The sequence below is a fragment of the Oenanthe melanoleuca genome, chromosome 2, assembly GCF_029582105.1.
Source record: "Oenanthe melanoleuca isolate GR-GAL-2019-014 chromosome 2, OMel1.0, whole genome shotgun sequence".
Taxonomy (NCBI): Eukaryota; Metazoa; Chordata; class Aves; order Passeriformes; family Muscicapidae; genus Oenanthe; species Oenanthe melanoleuca.
In genome coordinates, this window is record NC_079335.1 from 71,097,602 (window position 1) to 71,115,532 (window position 17,931).

The window sequence follows — 17,931 nt, forward strand, 5'->3', positions numbered from 1 at the left end:
GTCCATAAATAGGAAAAAGTGTGCCTGTTAGAAACTTCCCAAGGCAAAGACTTCTATCCTAGAAAAAAGGTTCGGGCAAATACTAATAGCTCACAGCCACAGACATGTAAGTTTTAAATCGATTTCTTCCCATTGACAGTTCCACTCATGCCTTTTTAGACTCAAACTCCTGCTACAGGATGAAGTTAGAAAACTTCCTAAAATACAAAGCCTGTTGCAATCCCAAATTTACACTATACAATGGCAGTATTTAATATTTGTGGCCAACAGTATGTTGGACTACAGCAGGAAGAAATTGTATTAATATAATTGCTAAATAAACCACTTAGTATTCTGAGAATCAGTATTTGACAACAGGCCTGATATAAGCACCCGGAGATCTTGAATTTTACTTTAATGACATTGTCACTTTATTTATTTTAAAATTAAAATGTGCTGTGATACATATATAAATGAAGATATGAAGCTTTAAAATCCCTGCCCTTTAAATAGGAAAAAAAATTCGGCAAATAGTTCTTAACAGGAGATAGATCAAAACTGTATTTTATTATTAGTTAATTCCATCTGTGTGTTTAGACACACTGGAATTATATAGGATGCCGACAACAGCTGGAGTGGGGGAGGGGAGGTGGGTGAGAGAAGAAAGGGGGGTGAGGTCTTCACTCCAGTAAGAAACTTGTGTACCTGACTGATAAACTCAACCAAACTTCTATATGTATCCTATTTATCTTCAAATCTATTTATGTCACACAAGAGAACATAAGAGCATAGCAGCTGTTACTATAGCAATGAAACTGGAAATTTTGAGAACACAAAAAAACCCACCCTTGAAGGATGCTCAGTTTAGCAAAGAGATGGTTTAGAGAACAGCGCACCAGTATCTCACTTCTAGGATCTGCTCAAAGTCTGCCTTACAGAGCCATTAAATCAGCTGTAACAGCCTGTTCCCCTAAGAGCACCGCTACCTCTTACACGGCACGACTCGGTACACCGCGAGTTCCTGCTAACTAACCCCAAACTTGTCAGGTACGCCCGAGCCGCCTGTAAATCCGGGGGAGAGAGCTTCCCTGCAAAAGGCTCCGAGGCTCTGGTCGCGGCAGAGAAGAGATTCGCCATAGTAACGAAGCCCCCACCCGCACGGCGGGTCGCAGCAGGGAGCGCGGCGAGCCCCGCACCCCGGCAGCACGCACACCTGCCCGGCGCCGGGAAGGCGGGACGAGCCGGGAGAACTCAGGTACTTTGCTCAAGCGGCGGCAGGCAACCTCTCCGGGCACGACCCGGGAGGAAACGCACCCGCATTCCCCCAAGCACCGTTCTTCCGTCAAACGCCCCCCGCTCCTCTCTCCCTCCCCGCCGTCCCCGGCCGCGGCCCTGCCCCCGCCTCTCGCCCCTCGCCGCCTCCCTCCGCGGGCGCGGCGGCCCCGCGCAGCCCCGGCCCCCGCCGCGGACCCGAGGCGCTGCCGGCCGCGCTTTTACCTGCGAGGGAGCCGGGTCTCTGCAGGGTGGCGGTGGCGTACAGCTCCTGGGAGTGCTTGCTGTACTGATCGGCAGCGTGAACCAGCCGCTTGGTAGGCGACAGGGTGGCGTAAGTGCCGATGGTGGAGCTTAACTGGTGGATAGGAGAGGAGGAAATGTTAGACTGGACGGTGGGCGGGGAGGTCACTCGGATGGGGGACGGCGACAGTCCCGCCGAGGAGACGACGATGTTGATGGGCGAGCTGGTGCTGTAGGACTTTGCCAGGCGGCTGGGGGACTGCTTCGGGGAGGAGAGGCGCTGCGCGGTGGCGTAGGCGGCGCCCTCGGCGGCGGAGCCGGCCCGCGGCAGCTTGGTGGGGGAGCCGCCGGGCTGGGCGGGCAGCGGGGAGCTCACCCGCTGCGCCGGCAGCGTGGAGCTGGCGTAGTAGAGCGCGGCGGCGTGCTGGGGCTCGGGCAGGTGGAAGGCGCTGCCGTGGCTGGGCGCGAAGGGCTCCCGCGGCTGCGGGGCGGCGGGCGGCGGCGGCGGCTCCGGGCCGCCCGGGTGGGCGCCGCGGCCCCCCGGGCCCTGCTGCGGGAAGGAAAGGCAGAGGCGTCAGCGGCGGCGGGCGCCCGGCTCCCCCGGCCCTGCGCGGGGCGGTGCGGGCCCGCCGGCCGCATCAGCCCCCCGGCCGCACGCGGCCCCTCGCTGACCTCCAACCAGGCCGGCACCCGCGGGATTACGGGAGTCCGTAATCTGCTAAAGCATTTTCTGGAAAAAAGCGGCCGCCGGCTCGGGCCGAGAGGCGTCGAAACTCCTCCCGACGGCTGGAGCCGGCACCCGGCTATGGGGCACAGCGCTCCGGTTCCGGAACGCGCTCGCCTGCCCACCTCTAAACCAGGCAGGGTTTAGCCCCGGTTCAAATACTTACCTACCTACATATACCCAAATATATACACCCGCGCCCCTTTATTCTGCATACATTAGAGAAGGGCGGCCGAAGCCCCGGAAAAGCCTTTAATGGAGTAACTTTCCTCGTTTGCCAGCAGTCTGTGTGCCCAGGAGGAGCGGCACGGCAGCGGGAGTTGGGAGGCCCGGGCCGGTGCAGCCGAGCCCCCGGCAGCGCGGAGAGCGGCCGCCCCGCACTCGGTTACGCGGCGCGAAGGGGGCGCGGGGTGCGGGAGGAGCTGCCGGGCCGGCGCTTCCCTGGGCCGCATCCAGCGGGGAATCTGCAGAGCGATGGGGAGAGGGCTCCGTGCACCGGCCCGCTGGCCGTGGGCAAGGCAGCGCTGGTCCCTTCTAAGACCAGTCATTGAGGCGGGGTGGGATGAGGGAGCGAGAGAAAATCCTCGGGAGATGATGCCTATGAGAAATTTCGGTTCTGTGCCTGAGCCGCTTCTCAAGCCACAGAGGATGGAGCACGCCCTCACACACAAGCGGCTCCCCCTTTCTTTTTTTTTCTTTTTTTTTTTTTTTTTTTTTTTAAATCGGGGATCTTAGGCTGTGTGAGTCTGGTAAAATTAAAATCCTCTCATAACTGCACTCCGCAGTGAGTGAGAGCTCAGCGCTCTCTTGCAAGATGCACTGTTGGATTCAGATACTATTTTTTTTCTGGTTATGCAGGGGATTTACTTGAAAACTCAGAGAGTGCTCTGGAACTCGGAGTTGACAGCACAGTCTGACCGGTGCTTTGCCCAAACACACAGACACACCTCTCAGCTACTGATTTCCTTTAGCCAGAAGAAGCTTTAAAATGTGAATAATGAATTTTGTGACTCAATTCGAAGAGGTGGTGTGAATGCCAACAGCAGCATTGTTAAACATTGAATAGCAATGTGGTTTTTCAGAAGCATCCTACAAAAAAACAAAAAACAAATGGGCAAAAGCACCATATTCCTAGTAAGAAATTTATTTGCACTAGGATATTCAATAAAGGATTTGGTCAGGAACTGAGGACAACCTAACTAATCAGAGCAAAAAATAAACAAGATTCAAAATGCTAGAAATCTGTACTTCTTCCTGTGTATGCCCACTGAAAATGTGTGTGCCTTTTTTTTTTTTTTTTTTTTTTTTTTTTTTTTTTTTTTTTTTTTTAAGCCTGCCCCCTCATCTTAAATGCTTTGTATCTGGGTTAAGAATATGTATTTTCCTAGACAGAGACCAGAAACAAGGCTTTGGAGAAGCTCCTCCTGGAGCTTTGCTCCCAGCTGTTAGTAGCATGGAAGAAGCTACCAGCACTGACATTGTTCAAGCCTCTCAAGAGAGCACTGCCAGACACAAACCTCCCTGGCTTTAAGAGGTTTTTCACCTCACAGAGCAATGGCTTTGCACATAAAAGGAGTGTAAACTGTTCCCCTCCAGGTGCTCTGGATGGTGACTGTCAGATGAGCAAGGGGCTCACAGATGGAAGTAGCTGCTCTCTTTTGAGCTGGACTGTTCAGATTGCAGCAGCGAGTAACAAACACCACAGCTTCAAGTACAAACCTTGACATTTTCATAAATGGTCAACAAGCTCAAGTTGCTCATTTGAAAGGCTCCTAACAAAAACCAGGAAGAAAAACTGTGGGAACATCAGTGAACTTTTAAAAGATACTTTCATGCTGAGCTACTTACCATATATTCTTTAAACTGGAAAGAAGGACTAATCTTCAGCTGACTGTCCAATAATGTATTTGACAGGAGTACAGTTTTCATTTTCCAGGTTTAGACTATATGGTAACAACTTCCATTAAACAAAAACAGTCTGGCATGGTTTAAGACAACATGGGCAGAGCAAATTTTGCACATAACAAAATGTCATTCAAACTAGCTATCAAACTATCAATTGATATTTGTTAATAAATTTTATTTTTTGGACTGTTAGGTGGCATAATAATAATAATAACAATAATAATATTGTACTAAACACTGTCTTCTGCAATATTACCAACGCACCAGTTACTTCTTCAACACATTGGTAACTTTAACAGTTTGCTGTTGATCCTAAGGCTTTTAGGCAAGCACTGTCATCATATATACAAAATTTCTTTTCCTAATCTACTTCTACACTGCTTCATGTGTCAAGGATTTAGACTAATTAATTTCAAGTAAAGCAGTATTATCCCATATTCCTAATAAATCTCTATAAAGCTTTGGGCACTCTGCAAGCACTAATTCAAAAAAACCCAAAAAATCCTATTTCATGATGATTTGTTATAGGAAACAAGGTGCAGTGGTGGGACACAATAATTAAATGCTTAATTATAAATGCAGTGTATAGCACTTCCTAAAAAGCTAAGCATTTGCTCTGTGTGAAGGAGAGAACTTATGGATGAACAGATTGCAATGAAAACATTAGCATGCAGTATTTTCTAGGATGTGACTAATCTCAGACCTGTCTTAAATGTACCATGAGGTTCTTAGGTTTTTTCAAAGGGCCAAGTGTGCAGTAACATTCTCCACACGTTTTCAGAGACAAAATGTGGTTTAGTTTTTCATTGTGTTTCTCCCTGTCTGTGGCTTAAGACAGACATAAAGACACATCATTGTTCACCCTGCAATGTGACATACTTTATGTGGAAGAATGAATTACAATGTTATTTTTCCCTTATTTTTTTTCCATTTATTCATTATTTTTGTCAACCTGATAACAAAACTGTGTTTAAGCTAATAAACTAAGAGCATATTTGCTTCTCAGTAATTATATTCTCTACTATCAGCCTATTTCATAGATGTGAATAAAAATCAAGGACTTCCTTACTTCAGCCCTATGAATATCTGTTCCAAGACACAGGGGTTTAATTTCCCTGGCATTACAAAAAAGCAGCCTTGCTTATTTGGATTCAATATATGGATTCTGGTATATCCTTTTTAGAAGGTGGAAAGTGTGAAAAAAACCATGAGAAATTAACACAGCTATAAAAATATTTTCCATTTAATGTTACTAAGATCATTTTCTACTGATACAAAACAGTATCCAGAGCTTCATACAGACAATTATTTGAGATATCCAGTTATAGGAGACTAGAGAACAGTCTAACTGTTGTTTGCCTGTTCATTCAAGCATTTAATGCTCTGAATTCCAGGAAATTAAGATTTTTGGAGTTGGGATTTATTTGATTTTTGTTGTTGTTGTTGTTGTTGTTTGGTTGTTCTTTTACGGGAATTTTTTGTTGTTATTGTTTTTGTTTGTTTGTTTGTTTGTTTGTTTGTTTTTTACAATCCAATTGTTAATTTAAATTGGAACTTTAACCAAGAAAAATAAATAAAAGACTGCAACATAAGATTTCTGCTCTGTAGAGTAGAATTGAGAGGGGCAAATAACTGTGTTGACTTACTTATTTTGCAGAAAGTTTTTCAAGGATAAGGAATTACAAAATGACTAGACAACTTTAAGTGAAACTTTGGGGTCAGCTGCTAATTATGAATCAGTATATTGATTCTTGGAGATTGCTCCCAGAGGTTTGAATATGTCTGCATGCCCATCTTAGGTCTGGATGAACTTTAGTTTAGTAGTAAATGCCAGCACCAGTTTTCAGCCCGTTTTGCTCTCTGGATCTTTTTGCCCTTAAAATATCAAAAAAGGTCACTGCTAAATATTAACATAGTTATATACAGTACACTGTGGTTCATGAGGAGACCTTTTTTCTTGATTTTAGGGAAGATTTTCCAAGTTGTGTGGAAAACCTCCCTCCAGGCCCCTGTGGCTTTTAAATATTGGTGTGTGTTGGTAGCTTTAGGCAGAAAACTTGTTCATCCTTACTAGGGTTTTCTGGAGCATTCCACAGGTGCAAGCTCAGTTTCACAGTCTCAGTAATGCTCCAACCTTTTTCAAAGATAGCTAGACTTGCCAGCCTGTTGATGGCTACTTTTTTTCCTGTCAGCCCTTCTGTAAGGCTTCACTCTGCTGTGGTCCAATGCCTCTATCAACACTCTAACAAAGGGTAGAAGGGGGCACAGAAATTGCATAACATTCTCTAGTCTTGGGAGACACCCTTCAGGCTTAGTGCAGGACCTATAGAAAGGCCTTTCTTCTGCAGGACTGCTTTAATGTTGTAAGTTCCTGACCTGTCTAGGAGGATGCTACCTATATTCAAATGCTCTTATACAATAACAGATGCCAGACTATTCCTCTGAATCCCTCAAATATGGCCTATTCCACCTTTTTCTCCTGACTTTGTTCCATTGTTCCATTCCAAAATTCCAGCACTATTAGGAAAATTTGTCAGCCTACCTGTACCTCCTCTCAAAGATCATACATATAGTTGAAAGTAGGTAATTGTAGTCTTCTACAGCCACAAACAGAATTGTGTGAGATCTTTTCAGAGTGTCCAGAGATGGTCCATCTCTGTTTTTAAAGCAGCAGTGGAAGCTACAGTCATTACCTATGGTAGAATCAAAACAGCATTGCAGATTTCCACTGCCACAATCTCTACTAGTGAATTGTTTTCCAAGTGCTGTAATAAGAGTAATCTATTTTAAGATTTCACCTTGTTTCCTTGATGACAGAAAAATTATTATGTTTATATTTGGAATTGGATTTAAATATATTGTCATTGGCCATACCTGCCAGAAGGGAAATTTTTATTTTAGCTTTTGTCTGGGTAGGTTATCAAGCAGCCTGTTACCTTATGGCCAGCATACAGTTTCTGCTTTAAAACTTAATGCATTCTAGCACTAATTTGCCAGTGGGGTGTGGTGGTCTAATGAATGACAAACTTTTGATTTGTTTATAGGAAAAAGGAGACAAGTTAGAACACTAACTGTAAAACGGGTTTTCAAGACTTTTTAATCACCTTTAATTTCCATCTACTTTTTTGTTTTTAAGGTTTTCCAGTTCTGTGCCAGTTTATTCAGTCCAAAAGCATCAGGTACACATGATAGCACGCAGTAGGGATTTACCTGTGTTGCTGCCCCAGCCTCTGAAAAGACTGCCACATTACCAATAGCTAAACCAGTCCTCATCCAGAACGTAAACTTTCTTTCCTATCCCCTTGCAAACACATGGCAGAGCATGTGGAAAACAACTCTTTTTAGTACATGCTGATTTTTATACTCCTTTAATATCTCTGCAACATAAGATGATCATTCTCAAGGTTGCACTAAACCTGGTTGGACACAGAGTTTGAAAAGCAGTTATCAGTAGGGAAGCAGAGTAATTCCCTGTCAGAGGAGCAGATTTTTCTAAGAAATCCTATCCCAGTAGTATTTAGAAGATAAAAGTTTTGTGTTCTAAAGTAGGCAAAGCACTGGAAAAACTCTATAATCTATAATGAGCTCCACCAAATTGACAAAAATGTTAGATTGCACTTTGCAACACTATACAGAAAGTCCCAAGACTAATTAGTTTCTCTTTTTTATACAATTGCATTTTCACAAATTGTTCTTGCTGTCACAGCTGGCCTTGGGACTATTTACATTTATTTTGCAAGCACTTGGACTATCATTCATGTTGAGAGATAGCTATATTTCTTGCACACAAATACCAAAGGAAATTATCCCAATCTGAGAATCTTCAGCTCCTGAGGCTTATTTTAATTATAATAAGTATAGCAAAACAATTCTTAGGATTGACATTTTTTTCCCTGTGATTGTAGGATCAGCAATGGTCATATTCAGAATTTTTTAATTTTGACCTTTGAATTTTCCTCATCCCGTTTACCTCTTTTAAAACCTCTTTTAATGTTAGTAATTCATATTAATGGTATTAATATACTTATAATGGTATTAATTCATAGTTTATATGGCAGTTTGTTAGTATTTTCAAAATATATTTTAATTTATCTGAAGTTGTCAGGCATCCTTTGCAGCATCATGGTGTGAAAAATTATTAAGTTTTCTGAACTATTTTCCTGCAGGAATATCTACCCTACAATGTGGAGGAAAGTAAAAAGAAAATCTATTTTCTGTCCTGTCACACTAAGAAAAACAAAGGATTAGAAATTTTGCCTTTCTAGCTTACTAATTACCTTTCTGAAGGAAATCAGTTCTCTGAAGTTGATGGTTCATGATATCTTCTCAGATCTAAGCAGTGTCTGATCAGTGTAATTTCAATGAAAAAACCTAGATCATTATTTTTCCCCCTCCATAAATACATATTTTTCTATCAATAAGTATAATAAAATTTATATTAATAATATATCTAACCTCTGCAAAACTGCACAATTTTCTTTCCTGCCTTTTTAAAAAATAAAAAAGATTTTTTTCTCCTTCTCTTCTCATTTTACTTTGTTTTTGTTTCTGTCACTCTCATAACCTGCTCCATTTCCATCTTCTCATTTTTCCAGCCTCCTTAAAGACTGCATCACAGTCTTCCAGGCTAACCCCCAGGGTATGATGCTTTTTAAAAAGCACAACTCCAGATCACACTCTTTTCTTCAAGATTCACCTGGAGAAACTGGCAGCCCATGGCATGGCTGGGGGCACTCTTTACTAGGTAAAAAAACTGGCAGGGTGACCGGGCCTAGGGAATGGTGGTGAAAGGTTGCATCAAGTTGGTGGCCTGCCACAAGTGGAATTCCCTAGGAATCTGTGTTGTTTAATGTCTTTATCAGTGACCTGGACAAGGGGATGGAGTGCACCCTCAATCAGTTTGCAGAAAAAAACCAATCTGGCTGGAAGTGTTAACCTGCTGGAGGGTGGGCAGGTTCTGCAGAGGATCTGGACATGCTGGATGGATGTGCTGAGGCCAGCTACATGAGGTTCAACAAAGTAAAGTGCCAGGTCCTGCACTTTGGCCACAACAGCCTCGTGCAGCTCTGCAGGTTGGGGGAAGCTGCCCAGTGGAAAAGGGCCTGGGGTGCAGGTTGACAGCTGGCTGAACATGATCCAGGAGTGTGTCCAGGTAGCCAGTGGCATCTTGGCCTGGACCAGCAACAGTGTGACCAACAGGACCAGGGCAGTGATCATTATCCTGTACTCAGCACTAGTGAGGCCACACCTCAAATCATGTGTCCAGTTTTGGATCTGTCAGTGCAAGAAAGACATTGAGGTGCTGGAGCATGTCCAGGGAAGGACAGCAGAGCTGGTGAAGAGTCTGAAAGAGCACAGGTGCTATGAGAAGCAGCTGAGGGAGCTGGAGTTGTTCAGCCTGGAGGCTCAGGGGAGACTTTATTGGTCTCACAACTGCCAGAAGGGAGGCTGTACTCAGGTGGAGGTTGTTCTCCCAGGCAACTAACAACAGGACAAGAGGAAATGTCCTCAAGGTGCACCAGGTGAGGTTCAGGTTGGACACCAAGAAGAATTTTTTTCACTGAAGGGGTTGTTAAGTAATCATCCCTGAGGGTATTTAGAAGACATGCAAATGTGGCAGTTGGGGACATGATTCACTCATGGCCAGTGCTGGGTTAATATTTGGACTCTGGTCTTGAGGTCTTTTTCAGTGTAAAAGAGTCTATAGATTAAAAAAAAAAAAGTACCACCCAATTTGAAATTTAATTTAACTGTGCTTTATTTCATTTTTCAGTCTTAGAGAATAGGGAGCTTTTCTGAGCAAATTGAGAGAATAGAATATTGTATGTCTCTCAGTATCCAACAAACTCTGCAATGACTCTAATACTTGAAATCTCTTAGCAATTTAAGGCTTTGAAATTCAAATAACTACTCTCTTTTACGGATTCCTGAACTGCACGATGTCCTGGTATCATACTGAGATGATCTGCTTTGCTAGGATGGTTAGCATCTAAACAGAGAGAATAACCTGTGCTGACCAACACAACCCAGCTAGACTTGGTTTATGTACAGAGGCATGAATGCTTCTTGAATTTTTATCTAAACTGAAGCTTAACTTTCTACTGAGAGGCTTTGATGTCACAGCAAAAAACACAGAAGGTGAGAGGATTGCATGTCAGAGCCAGGAGGGATGGTTTGGACAAGCAGAGGGATTTACAAAGATTTCATGAGTATCTGAGACAATCTTTGAAAATGCTTCAAATGGAGAGGCGACTTTCCTACAATATATGATGATAAAAATGTTTCCTACACTTGAGATGAGGCCATAGCACCAATGTGACGCATGGTACCCCAGGCAGGTTTCACATCTGGTGTCAGCCTGGCTTTGTTTCTGTTTCTTAGCACTTACTTTCAGTAATGTGCTCAGACCAATGCTGGCCAGGTCCTAGACTTTAGGATGGACTCCTAATCAGCACAGTCACAGAAATTTACTTTGAAAATTAAATGCTTGAACATGCTATTACCAAAATATATATGCAAGCAAGTAAGTAAATCTGGCATTCAGATCTCCTTGTTAATCAGGATTACTTTATTACTATGCAAGTCAACTCACCGGAGATTTACAAAAATCAGGATGGTAACTCCACCCTGCTGCAGGTGTGTTGAATTAGACAGAACGTAAGGGCAGAATTTCAGATGTGGGAAGTGCCAAACAGCTCTTTCCTGGGAGCTGCTCCACACAATTTCAGGTATGAGAGACCATGACTGCTTAGGACACATACCTGGCTGTAGCTCTGGATGGCACCTCTGGCCTGACTGCTGCGGGACGGGAGCTGGGCGGACGCTGTTTCACCCAGGGCCAGGGTCTGGTTGCTGTGGTAGCTGGCTGAGTACTGGAAGGATCCTTCAGGTTTGGAATTGAGCTGGAGTGCACTCTGGGAGAGGAGGCTGGGCCCTGTGGGGAGAAGATTTGAGAACAGTCAGAAAGCCTCAATGAAAGAACATACCTGTATTATCTGTCAAGTGAGTCTAGAAATTATCAGGTCGATCTGGCTTCAGATTTTTAGAATTTGACTTTTCATTAATAAAAATACATGCATTACTTTGTTTTCTTACCACTCAGTCATCATGTTCAAGCAACAGACCACATTGCTTTCTTTGCAAGAAATGTATGGTTTTGACTGGTCAAGAAATTCTATGCTTGAACAAATCCAACCTTACTATTTGATAAAGAACTCCTGTTTTTCAACTCAGAATAGTTGATGAGGGTTTTTTTTTTTCCCTAAGGATAAGCCTTGTTTATTTCTCTTAATTATATCCAGTCTTTCTGCCTGGGAAATGCTAACTGGTCCCTCCCTGAGCCTCCAGCACATTAGATCTATTGATTACTGCCACTGTCCTGTACAAAGAGTGATGTAATACTTTGGTGCCTGTAGGGATGGATGGCAGCCTTTAAAATATTAATTGCTCTTCTCATCATGCAGGACACACCCTGATCTCAATGAATCTTTGACAACTATTTTTCAGCTATCTTATCTTCCCTACCACAGTACTGCATAGCAGGAGAGCCAAGTACAGGCAGCGAGCCTAAACTGGGGCTGCCAGACTGAAGGGCATGTCAGGACCATGAACACTGGCACTTTCCACAGTTATTTAGTAGTTCTGTGAAACTAAAACATGTTCTAATCTTCATTAGGTTCACGTACAAGTGATTTAGTTTACCACATGCGCATAGCAAATCTCCCAATTTTTCCACATGGGAATCAAGTGCACCTGCAGCAAATTTTCAGATGACACCAAACAGAGTGGTGCAGTTGCCACACCTGAAGGATGGGCTACCATCCAGAGGGACCTGGACAACCTTGAGAAGTGAGTGCATGTGAATCTCATGAAGTTTAAAAAGACCCAAGTGCAAGGTGCTGCTCCTGGGTTGGGGCAACCCCTGGTATCAGGCTGGGGGCTGAACAGATCAGAGCAGCCCTGCTGAGAAGGATTTGGATGTGCCGGTGGATGAGGGGCTGGACGTGACCCAGCCATGGGCACTGACAGCCCAGAAACCAATCCTGTCCTGGGCTGCATCCAGTGTGGGCAGCAGGGAAGGGAGGGGATTCTGCCCCCTCTGCTTGGCTCTGGTGAGATTCCACTGCAGTGCTGCATCCAGCAGGGCCCAGCACAGGAAGAACATCTGTTGGAGCAAGCTCAGAGGAGGGCTGCTAAGTTAGATGGAGCACCTCTCCTATGATGGAAGGCTAAAAGAATTGGGATTATTCAGTCTGGGAAAGTAAAGGCTTCAGGGTGACCTAATTGTGACCTTACAGCACCTGAAGGGAACCTACAGACACACTTTCATAAGGGCATGAAGTGACAGCTCAATGGCTTCACATTGATAGAGAAGATTTAGATTAGCAGTTAGGAAGAAATTTTTTCCTGTGGTGGTGAGGCAATGGCACAGGTTGTCCAAAGAAGCTGTGGATAACCCATCCCTGAAAGTGTTCAAGGCCAGGTGGGATGGAGCCCTGGGGAACTCGGTCTAGTTGAAGATGTCCCATCCATGGCTGGGGGATTGGAACTAGATGATCTGACCCAAACCATTCTGCCATTCTGTGATTCACAGAGAGCTACATCAAAGAATACACACTCTGTGTCTTCACTGATACTAGTTTCTTTCAGTGTCTGGGCCCAGGAAGTAAAATAAAAGAGGAGGAAAAAGGGTTATACCTTGGCCATTGCATAGGTTACCTTCAACCCAACAGCTGCTATCTATAGCACACTCAGTGGCTCTGCAGGGATGACAGGTTCATTTTCTGGTTACCCCTAACAAGCTCCCAAGAGCACAAAAGGTGACACAAGCCTTAAAACATGTGAAATGATTACAGTGATTTTGCTCCTACAAAACATGTGGCAAGTTCAGTTTTAAACAGACTCGCAACAAAAAAATTCCAATGAATTTAACCAGAAATAACTTCCAGTACATTCCTGATACAAAGGCAGTTTTTATGATCTTTAAGTCTTTGCTATGAGGATATAAAGCTGTTCCAAAAATATTTCCACTTAGAAAATGTGCAAACAACCCCACCCCCGAATTACAGAGAATTATAGAGAGTATAGCCTATTTCTCAGAAATGGCAGAACCATTATAACTGCTATTTTCCAAATCCAACCTGAACCACTCATATTATAAACAAATCATAGTAGGCTATGTAAAGAGGAGGTGTTGGCATCTAAATGTAGACTGGGATTTTGACACTATTTTACGTATCAACACAATTTATACTGCAAAATCAAGTAAGTTATGGACTTCGTATTTTCCTTACAAGTACAGAAGGAGGTAGAGATCCATGTATGCTGTGAGGCCAGTAAAAATGTATCACATGCACAGGAGAGATGAATTTCATCCTCTATGGGTGCTTTTAAATCCAGCCTTTTCTACTTTCCATTCCCTGGCTCTGCAAATAGGGTTTATTTAGCATTTTCCATTTAACTGGTTTTGTTGCAAAATTTCTTCTTTAATGAAAGAAATACTTTCACAGATTTATTTCTTATTTTAAGAGCATAAAGAAAATACATGCTTAGTTCTAAAAAGATCTGTAAGGTTTATTTCAATCTTTTGGATTTTGAATTTTCACTGAGTATTTTTCTGTGGTCGAGTGATGAACAAGATCAAGTTTAGAAATTTCACAAAAGCATAACTTCCCCACGAGAAGCAAAAGTTGCAAGAAGAAAGCATTTTTTGTGCATGAAAGTGTTTGTACTCATTCTGAAAGTAATTATGCTGTGACATTTCTAAAGCTTAAATAATGATTAAACTATCACATGCTATGAACGCAATATGTTTAAATTTTCATTGCATCTGGCTTTCAAGTGCTGCTTTCATATTACTGTGGCTCACTAGGGGATTTACATTGCCAGCTAGAAACACATACATGGGTTCCCTGCACCATTTAGTTTAAACACTGCCATGCACTTAACTTATCCAACCCCTTGAAAAAAAGAATGTCAAAAGTTTTGCACATTGTAGTTTGAAGTTCACTAAAATATTTGTTTTATTTAGCAGTTTTTATTTTGTACCTTAACAACCAGTAATGAACAATTAAAACACACATACATTTAAATAATTACAAAGTAATTTGAGAGAGACATATTTTAAATAAGCCTAGAATTTTAAATAAGCCCAAGGAACTGTAGAATAGAGTAGTGGCTGAATAAAGCATACAAACTAGAAGATACATTTGAGCTCAATCAATGTGACCATGAAAAAAACACGAGTTTATTTTTCAGGGACTACAAGCAGTCCCACCTTGTCTGATAGGGAAAAGATGGATTGCTTATCTCATTAACATTCTTGAGATTTCAATCTGAAGGTAAAACCAAACCTTCTGAAGAGCCTGCAGCTCACTCAGAAGAGAAGTTTGTGTCCTGTACACTGATGGCTCTTGGCAATAATCTACCATTTCTTCAGGCTAGAATTTAAACTGTTATGTTAGTATAAGAAAAGATTCATCCAACTGTTGTTTCATTTGCTTTCAGAAGAGTTAAGGCAGCTGGAAATCCTCTATTTTCAGCTATGCACTGGAAATCACTAGTTAACTGCTAGCACAATTCAGTCTTAGTGGTTCCCTTAGTGAGACATAATTACTGCAATTGTTCAATTTAAAACAACCACTTCAGGCTTCATAACATTTAGTGTAGCAGATATCGATGATCTGTAGTAAGTATCGCTTTCAAATTTTGTACTATGTTTGGTTTCTATTTGAGGGTATGGGGAAGATATAAATACCTGTTCTCCCTTATGTTTTCAACACCACATAAAAAAAATATTTTCTTTGTTAAAGAATATTGATGTTGGATTATTCAGGCTGATAGTACCAATTTTTCACCGATTCAGTTTGTGCCACTCTCATCTCTCCTCCTTTATAAAAATAGTAGAGGTAAGAGTGAAAATTCACGAAACTAAGTCAGAGCCATCATACTCAACAGACACCACTGTGGACTGACATCAAATGATGGAGTGGGTTATAGCAAACAACTCTTTAACTTGTCTCCAGTTTGAAGGACAGGTACTGCAGACAACACCTTCCTCTTCCTTTTAACCCTGAGCAGAGCAGTGTGCAAGCCTCCCTGTATTGCTCACCTTGGCCTCTGTAATCCAGCTTGGAAAGGAGCTGGAAGGCGAGGGAGAGGGTGATGTCTTGTTTGAGACACAAACTGCACCTGAGTGGGGGAAAGCTGCTGGAGCACAGAGACCAGGCAAGAAGAGAACAGATGTAGATGGATGATATGCTTACATTATGGAGTCAACTCACACAGAAACTTCAGAAGTGATGGAGAGCAGAGAACTTTTCTGGGAATCAGAGACGGGAAAGAGGAATTTCTTTTGTGATTTGGAGGCCCAGGTGCTGGTTGGCATGACAGGCTTAGAGGAAAATCACTCCCCCATTCAGGCAGTGTGAAGCACTTTCCCTTAATTTATATTACCCACCCCTCTTGTTGGCAGTTATGCTAGTTATTACACAGCTGTTATGTTTCGTATTTCAAAACTTACTCGTTTAAGAGATGTGGAGGACCTGAGAGTGCCTTGCACACTGACTTCAGTCCAAATGGAGAAAAGGAGCAGAGGCAGTGCTCTCTTACCAGAGAGAGTGGCACTGAAGCCCACACTTGGTATCTTCCTGCCACACTGCATTTGACAAAGCAAAGTCTGACATTGCACTGACCAGCCTGATTCTTGGCACTGAGAATGCTGCATGTGGCCATCAGTGTAAGCTGGTGAGCTCCAGGCTCCAGACAAACCATGGAAGAGGAGAGCTTCCACAGCATCTGCCTCTTCTGCCAAGGGGGAACTGGGTTGCAGGGTGAGCCCCATGGCACAGCTGGGGCTGTGCTGTGCCCTTTGGCCTGTGAGGGACAGGGATCTGCACTGGCAGGATTCCTTCAGGGACCACTGCTTTTCCTTCGAATATACTACACACAATGGTGCTATAAGGTGCAATGTTGCTGTTTAAAAACCAAACTAAGGAAGTGAGTGGGTCTTAAATGATGAGACTATCAATAATTCAAGGACATCACATTAAGAGTTTATTATGGGAAACAAAGTGGCACAAAGAATCCAGGCTACTATTATCATTCATGGCTGGGTCAAAAGTGAGGAAAAAAATTAAATTATGAAAACATTTGTCTTCTTAATTTTCAAGGGCAATATTTTCTTTGAAAGTAAAATATTTTGCCTAATTTTTGCTCTCTTCAGACTATGTCCTCTTCCTTCTTATGTCATTCAGGATAAAAATCAAAAACTGAACTAAGGAAGCAAATCACAACCTAAAAAAAATAATTTTTAATTTTTTTTAAATAAATTATTCTTGAATGGCAAGTACTTGCAAGCAAAAATATTTCAAATGGCAGAACAGCAAAATACTAAGATACTTCTCAGTACCTGCTTATACTGTTCTAGCTAAAAAAAAAACAAATCAAAACAAAACCAGCAAAGACCAAAGTGCATCAACACAGTACTGAATTTTGATTCAATGAACAGTAATTAATGCTGACTGAGGCTTCAATGAGAGATTACAAAAAATAGGCATCAGCACCAACAGTAGTTGAAAGGACAGGAATCTCGTTTAGGAATCAGAGCTGGTGAGTCATCAAATATTTTCTTCCCTTCCACCTGAGGGTAAGAACTTGTCTAGTGACCACACAAGTAGCAGAGCTCACCTGAATCATAGCCCATGGTAGTCATAAGCAGAAGAGTATTTCATAAAAGAAAGCCAGTAGGAACATGGAACTTGAGCTCCAAGGAGCTTACCAGTGTCAGAAGTTAAGCAATTTTCAAAGTGCTGAAAGACTCCTTCAGTACACTGACACTGATTAGAGATGGGGGGCAATGAACTCATCCTATTAAATTTCCAATATTTGTAACATTACCAGATCACAAGTGCGGTTTTAAAAGCAAACACATGATGGAATCATAGAACTGTTAAGGTTGAAAAAGACTTCCAGGATCATTGAGGCCAACCTTTGACTGAACACCACTTTGTCAACTAAACCACAGCACTAAGTGCCACTTCCAGTCATTTTTTGAATACTTCCAGGGATGGTGACTCCACCACCTGTCTGGGAAGCTTATTCCAATGCTTAACCACCCTTTCAGTGAAAAGAGTGCACCAGTCCAAGCCACAGGTTGACAGTTTTTCCAGAAGAATGCGATGGGAGAGAGTATCAAAACCTTTACTGAAGTCCAGGTGGATTAAATCCACAGTCTTTCCCTTATCCTCGAGGCAGGTTGACTGGTCATAGAAGGAGATCAAGTTGGTGAATGGGACTTGCCTTTCCTATACCTGTGGTGGCTGGGCCTGATCTCCTGATTGTCTGGTATGTGCCATGTGATCACACTCAGAATAATCTGTTCCATAATCTTCCCCAGCACCAAGGCTGGGCTGACAGCCCTGTAGTTCCTCCTTCCAACATTTTTTGTAGACAGGTATCACATCTGCCAACCTTCTGTTGTCTTGACCTTCCCAGTCAACCATCATGGTAATTGATGATAAATGATGGAGAGTGGCTTGGTGAGCTCTTCTGCCAGCTCCCTCAGCACCCTCTGGTGAATCCCATCCTGCCCCATATAGCCTTTGTGAGTGTCTTGAGTGGCACAATAGGTCACTCACAATTTCCTCCTGCATTGCAGGAAGTCTGTTCTGCTCCCTGTACCTGTCTACCAGCTCAGGGGTCTGGTTGTCCTGAGAACAACTGGTCTTTCTGATAAAAATTGAGGCAAAGAAGGCATTAAATACCTCAGCCTTTTCCTCATTCTTAGTCATAATGTTCCCCCTCCTGCC

The 17,931-nt window shown here is 42.9% G+C and overlaps 1 protein-coding gene across 4 annotated transcripts in view; it reads right to left on the bottom strand.

The window, feature by feature from the left end:
* The window catches only part of CTNND2 (catenin delta 2), a 511,553-nt gene that overhangs the window by 265,898 nt on the left and 227,724 nt on the right, over positions 1–17,931 (bottom strand). For 3 of the 4 annotated variants that reach the window (XM_056485066.1, XM_056485065.1, XM_056485064.1), the window contains exons 5-6: positions 10,885–11,057; positions 1,477–2,044 (exon numbers count right to left, since the gene is read on the bottom strand). In XM_056485066.1, coding sequence (XP_056341041.1) covers positions 1,477–2,044; positions 10,885–11,057 — 741 coding nt within the window. The remainder of the gene's footprint in view (positions 1–1,476; positions 2,045–10,884; positions 11,058–17,931) is intronic. The other variant, XM_056485067.1, reaches the window with a different exon arrangement.